Source organism: Haliotis asinina, chromosome 1 (genome assembly GCF_037392515.1).
Source record: "Haliotis asinina isolate JCU_RB_2024 chromosome 1, JCU_Hal_asi_v2, whole genome shotgun sequence".
NCBI classification, from domain to species: domain Eukaryota; kingdom Metazoa; phylum Mollusca; class Gastropoda; order Lepetellida; family Haliotidae; genus Haliotis; species Haliotis asinina.
Genome location: NC_090280.1, coordinates 63,433,265 through 63,443,212, shown reverse-complemented (window position 1 = coordinate 63,443,212; position 9,948 = coordinate 63,433,265). Strand labels below are relative to the sequence as shown.

The window sequence follows — 9,948 nt, the reverse complement described above, 5'->3', positions numbered from 1 at the left end:
GAAGACCCGGGTTCGAAGCCCCACATGGGCACAATCATTCAAGCTCGTGATATTGCTGGAATATTGTTAAATGATGTCGAAAACCATGCTTACTTACATACCCGCATATAGTACATTTAATTTAATAAACATCCCTGTACACGTTAGACCACACATGGAGAGGCATACCAATTAGCTTTGCCAACATGAACTGCATGTATGTCTCCCAGTCCACACAGCTGTGAATGAGTACCTCGTAAGAATTGAAAGCCATGCGAACTTGGCGCGTCTCAATAGTTGCAAGAGTTGTATTATCCCCAGGAAGCTGAGATTGAAAAATACGACGTGATGTAGATGTTCACAACCTCTGAACGACGGAAAACAAAACGTCTTTGACCAACTGAGCTGAGTTCAATATTGCTGCTATACAAATATCACACAGTAATAATATTACAAAGAGTAGTGGGAAATGCAGAGTTATATTCTAAAATATTGATATTTTCACTGCACTTACAGAAATTTGAAAATATCGTTTTGGCGGAACTACTTTTATTCAAGGTTCAACAAAACCTTCTGACCTATATCTTGAAACACGACTGAATACATGGCGATGTAAACATATACATTCCATCAGTTGCATTTGATCAACAAACTAGGCATCGGAAGACCAGTGTCAGTGAAAAGAGTTCGCCCCGATCAGCTGATCGTTGAGTGAGTCATGGAACCTGCCCTGAGCGAGTGGGAATATGAGTGAAGTGTTCTTCATTGTGTCCTTCACCGAGTCCACGTGCTACGCCCGAGCTAACGTCAGTTCCGAATCCTTGACTTATTTGCTGGCTCAAAACATTTTATGTACACGTCACTTGATTCCACTCTATTGAAAATAGACATTACCTGTATTTGCGCTAACCGATACCATAAAGAGGTTTTTCCTCAGTTACACTCTTAGGTTTCTCGCCATGTTGTTGTTTGTTGTTCCAATGTATTCGTGCGCCAGAACTGAGTTTTGACGTTTACGTAAGAACTACAGACAATGGCGTAGCTACCATTTTAAAAAAGCCCGGGATTACAAATGAGTTTTACTAAAAATAATTTTTCTCTCCAATTCTTGCCAAAAAGACCCCCAATCTCGTTACGAGGACAATTTAAAATGCGGTAATCCCACTATGAATCTATATATCTATCTAAATATAAAGCTTTGCAGCCTGTCGGGCTTTCACGAAGAAATTGGCTTGCTGCACTCTATACTCCCAACAGGCTTTTTTGGTGGTGGATATTGTTTTAACTGTTGATCATATCTATACAATGACAATGAAAGGTTAGCAACTGATAAATAACATGTGATGTCTAGATTTTTATTCGATTTTTGAATACCGAGCTGTGTTTTATACATGCACCTGAGCGAAGACGTTTCTTCCAATTTCCAATAGCTGAAGGGACGGTGTAAATCCAGCTAGGGTCCTTGCAAGTAGCAACAGTAATTAAAGTGTCCATGGTCCCCAGTATGGTAAAATACCTGCTGTTGCTGGGGATGTCCAACCCATTTTACATTGTATTATCTTGCGTTATAGTATAAGGTTTTAGATCCATACTAGTTTTATATCCCCATCTGTGATGCACTAGTAGTTTTACCGTTTATCGTCAATACTTTTATAGCTTCTAATACTACTGTTAATTGTTACCGTCACGGTATCGCTGAAGTATGGCTCACTAACTCACTGATTGCTAAATTGGGTGACTGGCTGAATGATTGCTAAATTGGGTGGCTGACTGAATGGTTGCTAAAGTGGGTGGCTGGAGGGGGTGGGGATAGGTACAAAATTTCAGTCTGTATATTGGCTCTCTATCACTCTTCGGCACATACTCATTACATTCACGTTCATAAACGAGTGTCACTGGGTATTTGAGTTGTTGGTATATCCACATTTTTTTATGGATTGTTCATAATGTCCTTTATTATTTATTATTGCTAATTTTTACCAATGAAGATTCGGGTTATCATCAGAAATCTATGTTTGGATTAACAATCGACTAATGGGGTCGGACAGTCAGGCTCGCTGACGTGGTAGATACATGTCTCCTTACCCCATTTCCGTCGATCGATGCTCTTGGTGTTGGCCACTGGATTGGCTGCTCCAAACTATATAGCTGGAATGTCGCTGAGTGTGGCGTAAAACTAAACTCTCTCACTTCAAAAAATTCCAAATGACTTTCCGAAAGCACAATGTCTCCATCTGTATGCACTCGTGTGGTCACCGTGTCTCTAACCTGATAGCCTCGAAAGTCCACCACTCCACAGGTCAAGACCTGTTCACCTACAGAAACCGACAGCTGATGTTGAGTCAAGTGCATCTTTGTACGTCCTACACGTATCCACGTATCTTGCGAACGCTGCATCTGCATGGCCTCTGGGGTTCATATATAGGGAGGAGTTGGTGTTAGAGGTCAGTGTCATACCTTCACTATGATGTTGTGTCTCCTTGTCGCAGTCTCCGTAGCTTATGCTGGTGAGTACAGATACCCAGTTCCCTGTAGTTGCCACTAAGTTTTTAAAACTTCCTAGCTGGTACTTGTCATTGAACAAACCCTTTCTTTCGAAGGGCAATTCTGAGTAGGATGAAGTTCTTTGCAACATTTGGTAGAATGAAGTTTTCGTTTTTCCTTGAAAGATTGCATATGAAGTTTTCCTTTTGCCTTGAAAGACGTGATCGGGTTTTACATGATTCTTCTAAGGATGTGTGATAGGTTTTACATTTTCTCTGTAGGACTGGATAAGGTACATTTACCTTGTAAGAGTGGATATGAAAAGGTTTTACTTTTATCGCGTAAAACTGGATGTGATGAGGGTTTACATTTATCTTGTAAGACTGGGTGTGATGAGAGTTTACATTTTCCTTGTGAGACTGGGTATGATGAGGTTTTGCATGTTTCCTGAAGGACAGGGTATGGTGTGGTTTTATATTTTCTCTGTAAGACTACATTGTCCTTATTTTTCTCTCTGTAAGACTGAAATGATGACCTTCTACCTTTTCCTTGTAAGTCGTCGTTTATGCTATGGGGTGTCCCTTGTAGCATGAAGCTGGCACTTAATGTTTTAAGCGTACACTGTTCACATATTGAAGGTAAGACTTCAAATTCTGTCATAAGATATTCAATAGATCATTTTGACCATTAGACAGCAGAACATAACTGGTTGATTAGATGGAACAATGCTTAGTGCTGTCCTGTCAGATATGTCTTGCGAGCTTTGCTTTTATGTGTATCATCAAACAAATACCATGGAAACCTGATGAGTAAAGTATCAAGGGACTCGCCGAAATGGTTTAGTTATCAGGTATTTTACTTATCCAAACGTATCCAAACCTGGAAATGACGACCATATACATAACCATATCGTTATACAAGTTGGAGAAAACGGTCTCGATTTTGGTTTGGAAGATTTAAGGAAACATGTTGAAACCTCGGAAGCAAGTTCCTTCAATACATTTTTTTTATGAAAACATACATAACTCAATACAGGATATTGCGGTTATAACAGACACGAAGGGGCTCCTAATATCAGTCACAGGAACGAGTAAAACTGTCCGTCATATACGTCAGTCTATATATCCATTGTAACATGATTGATGACTCAATACAGGATACTGCAGTTATAACGAACTTAAGGAGGTTGCTTATGGTAGGTACCGGAACGGCTAAAAGGAATCTTCTAAATCCAGACGGTGTAATCTGGTTTTGTCCGTATTGCGGACTACTCTCTGAGTCCCGGCAAAATTGTTCTTAATTTGTCATTAAAGTCATTAATCCGGACTCTCTCAAATACAAATTACGTACTATATAATAATGTGTCAGTATGAGAATAATGCTGAGAGAACAACCCAGATTCCACTGTACGTTCGTTAGTTAAATTTATACATGTGTTTCTCCTATATATCTATTACAACATGATTAATCCTGGATACTGCATTTTTAATGAACTCAAAGAAACCACTACTTCCAAAACTATTCGTTATGTTTTACTCTGCACAAGCGCCTTAAAATGGTAGTTTATTCTCAATGCTAGTGGAATACGACGATGCACATTTTGCACGATAATAGTCATATGGTGTTCTTTAAACAAGAGGAGAATCAGGGTTGGACTGTTACAACTAAATCAGTGTATAAGTTTGGTTTTACACCGCTTTTAGCAATATCCCAGCATTTTCAGGGCGAGGGACAACAGAGGCTTCAATAGTTTTAACCACTAAGCTAACACGCCACCCTGCAGCTAAATGGGCTGGGTGGTCAGACAAAAGACGGACTTATTCGGCGTAGAAATACCCACGATTTGTAGGCGTTGTCAGTCCTTCTTGATTCATATTTGAAGTGCATATATTACACAAACTTGTACTGAACAGCAAAAGAAACGTAACTGTGACATGTTTGTCGTCTGGTGTTTAGATAGACGACACGATATGACTTTTATCACATTTCATTTTTTGAAAATTGCTTTTCTTATGTTGTTCAGTATATACTGTAACTACAACATATCAATACATAAACGATTATCCTATGTTTCAGCCGCTGCCCCCTCCCAACGTATTGTTGGGGGATCGGACGCTGTACCTCATTCTTGGCCATCTCAGCTTTCCCTTCGTCGACAGGGAAGTCACATCTGTGGAGCGTCCATCCTGACAGCCAACTACGCCGTGACCGCTGCCCACTGTGTGGAAAATCAGTGAGTAACACCTCGTAATACAACTATGCAAAAACTTAAATTGTAGATTCACAATATTAGACGCTCAACTGTCATTTCAATAGTTGTAGACTTTAGAAATTGAACGATTTGACTGTACACTCAGCTGTACTGTGAATAGCTGTAGATTTTAGCATTTAAAAGATTGTAGGTTCATAATATCAGACACTCCTCTGTCGTGTTAATGGCTGTAGATTTTAGAAACTGAAGGACTGTAGATTCATAACATCTGACCCTCAAGTGTCAGTGTTAATACATGAAGATTTTAGGAATAGAATGATTATGAGGTCACAGTGATCCATGATCTCACGTTGATAATTGCTGTGTCTGAGGGAAGCCAAGTATATACCTGTAGCAGTTGTGAAATCTTAGCCACATTAGAGAAATGCTATAGATGGTTGTCTGGAAAGTGGAAATTTTAATGGATTCGAACCCCCCAAAATGTCGTTGAATACAGTCGCCGTACCCACAACGTTGTTTTACACCACAGAAACAAACCATCAGCAATGTAAATAAAATCTAAATTCTTCATGATTGTTTACGTTTTAATTAATTATATTTTTATTGTTTTCTTCCAGAGTTCAGTCTGACATGTCAATCGTGGCAGGTGGACACGATCTTCAGAATCCATCGGACTTCCAGCAGCAAATCGACGTAACCTACGTCATGGTATGTTTGTTTTGCTTTGTTGTGGCGATCTGTAAAGAATCGAGTCCCAACCAAGCAATCTAGTGATCAACATCATGAGCATCGATGAATGTAACTGTGAACCAAGCCAACGAGTCGGCCTCCCGTTTAGGGAACTGGAATGTTGTGAGGTGACGATACGAAACACTGTAAATAACCGTTTTACCGGTTTCTTGGCAAAAGAACGACATTGGCAGCATTTCGTCTGTTACCTCACACCAATCCAGTTCCCCTCAGTCACAAGCAGTATCTTAATAAAGACGAGGTTAATGTGTAAGCGTGGCGTCAAGTTCCCCTGATTCACCCACTGAAAAACTGCTGAATGGAAAGGTGCGACGTTTGTGAAATCAATGAAATCCGAATGTTCAATCAACGCTACCTCTCAGGAACTCCGCCGATTCCTTCCTCGGCATGATCCTCAATAGGAGTTTATTGATGTTTCCTGTTCTCGATGAGGCAAAGGTGCTGGGCCTGCATCAATGCATAAGGTTATTCCACTAACCATATCCTTGCCATTGCATGGTTTTATAAGTAAATGTGTCTGAAAAGTACCAAGGAACGTTGTACTTAATATGTAATGTTTTGGGGGTTTTTTTATGAGAGGCCGTTGAACACCTTGTGAATGTATATGAAATACATAAACACACCAAGAAGGTATCAAGAGTCAAGAAGATGTAAATGTAAATGACTTTATTTAAAATTACTTTTAAATCAAAGCGAACCATCAGTAGTTTACAAATAAAAAATTGTCCCTTTGGCTTGTTTATTTAAGGCGTTGGGTTGTTTTTGTATGTTGCTTTGGGGGAAGTTGTTGTTGCTTTGGAATATATAGTAGTAGTGTTGAGCATCATTGCCATCACAAAACAAGCGAACGTTACACAGTGACAAGGTGTTGATTGCATATGCAAAATATGTACAGGCCTTTCAAATCACCACTTTTCTTCAAGTGACACGTGTATAATTACAGCACCCGAGCTACAGTGGCACCGCCCTCGGATTTCCGAATGACATTGCTATTCTGAAACTGGCCACACCCCTCCAATGGAATGATGGCGTTCAACCGGCAAATCTGGTTCCTGATGACTCCAAGAATTTTGCAGGGGAAAGTGATTGCTTCATCACCGGATGGGGAAAACTTGGAGGTGAGAACTTTACAGTCCTTTTGTTTTGTTGTCCGTGAGGAAGTGGATGGAGCGCCTGGTGGGGTACTTGTTGCTACCCTGGCTGACGCTCATTTGTGTCATACCAAAGGATGTTAAAACATGGCACTTCCTGTTAACTGGCCTAGCGTGCAGCTGTGTCAAACTAAAAGATGTTAAAACATGGCACTTCCAGTTTGCTCGTCACGCCGAAGACCCTTGGTCTAATCCAAACATGGGTACAGTGTGTGAAGCCCTTTATGGTATCCCACGCTGTAATATAGCTCGAATATTACCAAAAGCGGCTTAAAACTTAATCCATCCATTTGTGTGTTTAACGTCGCAAGTTCGTATCTTTTTGTTTTCTTTTTCTGATTAAATGTATGTTCACACGTACTTTATTCTTGCAAACAACTGACATGCATATATTACCTATTTTTGTGTATCATTCGTTTGTAAGTAAACATGCACCTCTTATGCCACAGAAAATGGTCGGGGATGTAAATAAAATTCAGTTCGGGTCAGCTAAGATCAGTTCAGGTAAGCTTTATAACGCCGGTCTGTAAGCAATCGAGTCTGGACCAGACAGTTCAGTGATTAACATCTGCTTAACTGGACTTCGATGACATGCATCAAGCAGATCAGCTAGACTGGCACGTGCAGGATATGAACACTGCTTTCCTTCAACAAACACTCACTTTGTGTGACAACTGTGTCAGAGACAGGTTCAACTGGGATCGCAGGGTCTGCTTTTCATTGATCTTCAGTACTTTGAGATACCTTTCACCATCTGATATTTGTCATTTAGGATCTGAGTCTGGAATTCCCGACATTCTGCAAGAAGTCCAAACCAACGTCGTGAGCAACAGCGCCTGCCAAAGTGCCCTCGGCTTTTTCCCTGGTCTCGGCCTCTCCGACAACCACGTCTGCGTCTACGACAGCGTCAACAAGGCCACGGGAGCATGTAATGTAAGTGGAGACACATTCACCAAGTTTTCTATTTATTGGCGAACTCAACCACCTGAAGCAAACCGGAATATCATCAATTTTATGGGTGGTGGAGTTGCCCAATGTTTAAAGCGTTGGCTTGTCACTCTGAAGACCTGGCTTCGAGTCCCCACATGAGCACAATGTGTGAAGCCTCTTTCTGGCGTTCCTCGCTACGATATTGCTGGAATATTGTAAAAGGCAGCGTAAAACTAAACTCGCCCACTCATTACCTCTAAGGTCGTCTATATCCGTTCTCATGCCGAGAATTTCATAGAAAGACGTCAAACAAGCAGTGTTGTTATTGCCAAATCGTATTAACATGAAGAAGGTACGGGTATCTTCAACTGTTTTATGGATATCTTAACTTCTGTTGACAATATCTTGATCGGAAATTAAAATATCTTTACTGTAATTAAGATGACCTGAAACCAATCACAGCTATATCAAATTTAACCAATTTTAGACATCTGCAATATGACTCAAGACATCACGAAAGAGCATAACCCCTCTTTGGAAACTATTATGGAAACTGGAAACTACTATGCTTTGAATTGCGTGTGAAATCAGGGATGCTTGTTTGTTTTATTGATGCCTAATCTATCCTCTGTTGACAGGGAGACAGTGGTGGCCCCTTGGTGTGTAAGTCAAACGGTCAGTACACCCTGATTGGCGTCACCTCCTGGGGTCTGTCCGGCTGTGCTACTGACGCCCCCAGTGTCTACACCAGAGTCTCCAAGTACCTTGACTTCATCAGGAACAACTCCGACCTGTAACCATGGAAACAAATAAAACATGTTTCTGACAATGCTGTTTTGTAACCATTATACTAATATATTCCGTCAAGTATTTACATATACATCGGTTTGGCTGTCGTCTCGATCGTCATGCTGCTTCTATGCAAAACGCAAGTCTCTAAGGTAACAGATAATGGTTTAAATGACCATTTCTAAAAATATATAAATATCCCACTAACATACTGACGTGTTGTACTGTTCTTTTATCTAGACATGTAATAAACGTAAATAAAACATAATCCTGACACGTTGACTGTGCACCCTTTTCTTGACATAACCGTAGCCTGTGATGGCACCTTATGGTTAAGGCATCCGCTCTTCAACCTGTAGGGCCTAGATTTTCGAAGCTGTCTTAGTGCTAAGACAGTCGTAAGTCAATGTTAATGTGTGGCACTTACTTCAGATGCATGGCATCTTAGCGCTATGAGAGCTTCGAAAATATAGGCCCAGGGTTCTATTCCCCACATGTGCACAATGTGTGAAATGTGCACAATGTGCGGTGTAAAACCATGATCACTCACTCGCTCTGAGGGGGACAGTACAGTGGGTGTTCATTTCGGATATCGAGAAACAAATTTCAACTGTTGACATTTTTGTTTCGTTATTGTTCCAGACATACAAATGCATTTAGTATTCTCTACGTTATTTAATGATCTTAAAAACTTCGACAAAAAGGTTTTGGATTCAATAAGCTACTTCTTCAGTAGCCGAAAGCTGAACAGGAGATTTATGATCCTATTAATAAATGAAACAAATAGTCTAGTCATAACTAACGACCGTAAATATGCCATGTGAGGTCAATCACGTGTTCTCTTCATTAAGGAGGTCAAAACTTTACGTATTTAGTATGAAGTCCAGGTCAGAAAAACATGTGATTGAATTGATCAATCACGTTCCATTTGGTTTGCTACACAATAAATAAGGACAGCGCCTTACAACTTAATCGATTACATCCCGTCTTGTGATAGGTGGGGGATAAACCGACACATATATAGGTCAAAAGAACTTAAGGGTTACTCAATTAATTCATATTACTGCAGATGCCGTGAAAGTATCCGGTGACCCTAAACCTGTTACGGGCAGTATAGCAAATGGACAAATATGGAAGGGTGACAATACAGAATTAGTGTCTCCCAAAGTGGAGCAGTATTCACGATGTCAGTCACTGGATTGTTTGATCCAGATTTTGTTTACAGATCGCTGTCAAATAGTTGTTATATCGCTTAGAGCTGCAACAAACAACACAAAGACCAACACTACATAATTAGTCATATTGCTAAGAGCGGCATAAAGCTAAAGAGGAATCGTCACTGAAACATGTGAAATGTAAGATATAAGTATATAAAAGTGCACGTAACAAATATGAACAGTACAACACGACTGTTAGAATCTTATCGCGTTTGATAATAAGAATTCATAACAAACAAACCGAGAATGATATTGACAATATGGATTTGATGAGTTGTAACTAATTGTATCTAATGTACAGAAGCCTGCGTTTGAAAATATCGTTTTGGCGGAACTACTTTTTTTCAAGGTCCAAACAAACCTTCTGCTCTATATCTTGTAACACAACAGAATACATGGCGTTCGCCCCGATCAGCTGATCGTTGAGTGAGTCATG

At 40.2% G+C, this 9,948-nt stretch overlaps 1 protein-coding gene across 1 annotated transcript; it reads left to right on the top strand.

Annotated features, from left to right (window-relative positions):
• The first annotated feature begins 2,443 nt into the window (after positions 1–2,443).
• LOC137281826 (fibrinolytic enzyme, isozyme C-like) lies at positions 2,444–8,303 on the top strand. The gene is made up of 6 exons (XM_067813456.1): positions 2,444–2,486; positions 4,540–4,696; positions 5,293–5,383; positions 6,369–6,543; positions 7,349–7,509; positions 8,145–8,303. Exons 1-6 carry the CDS (start codon positions 2,444–2,446, stop codon positions 8,301–8,303), a joined length of 786 nt encoding a protein of 261 aa, XP_067669557.1.
• Positions 8,304–9,948: the final 1,645 nt, after the last annotated feature.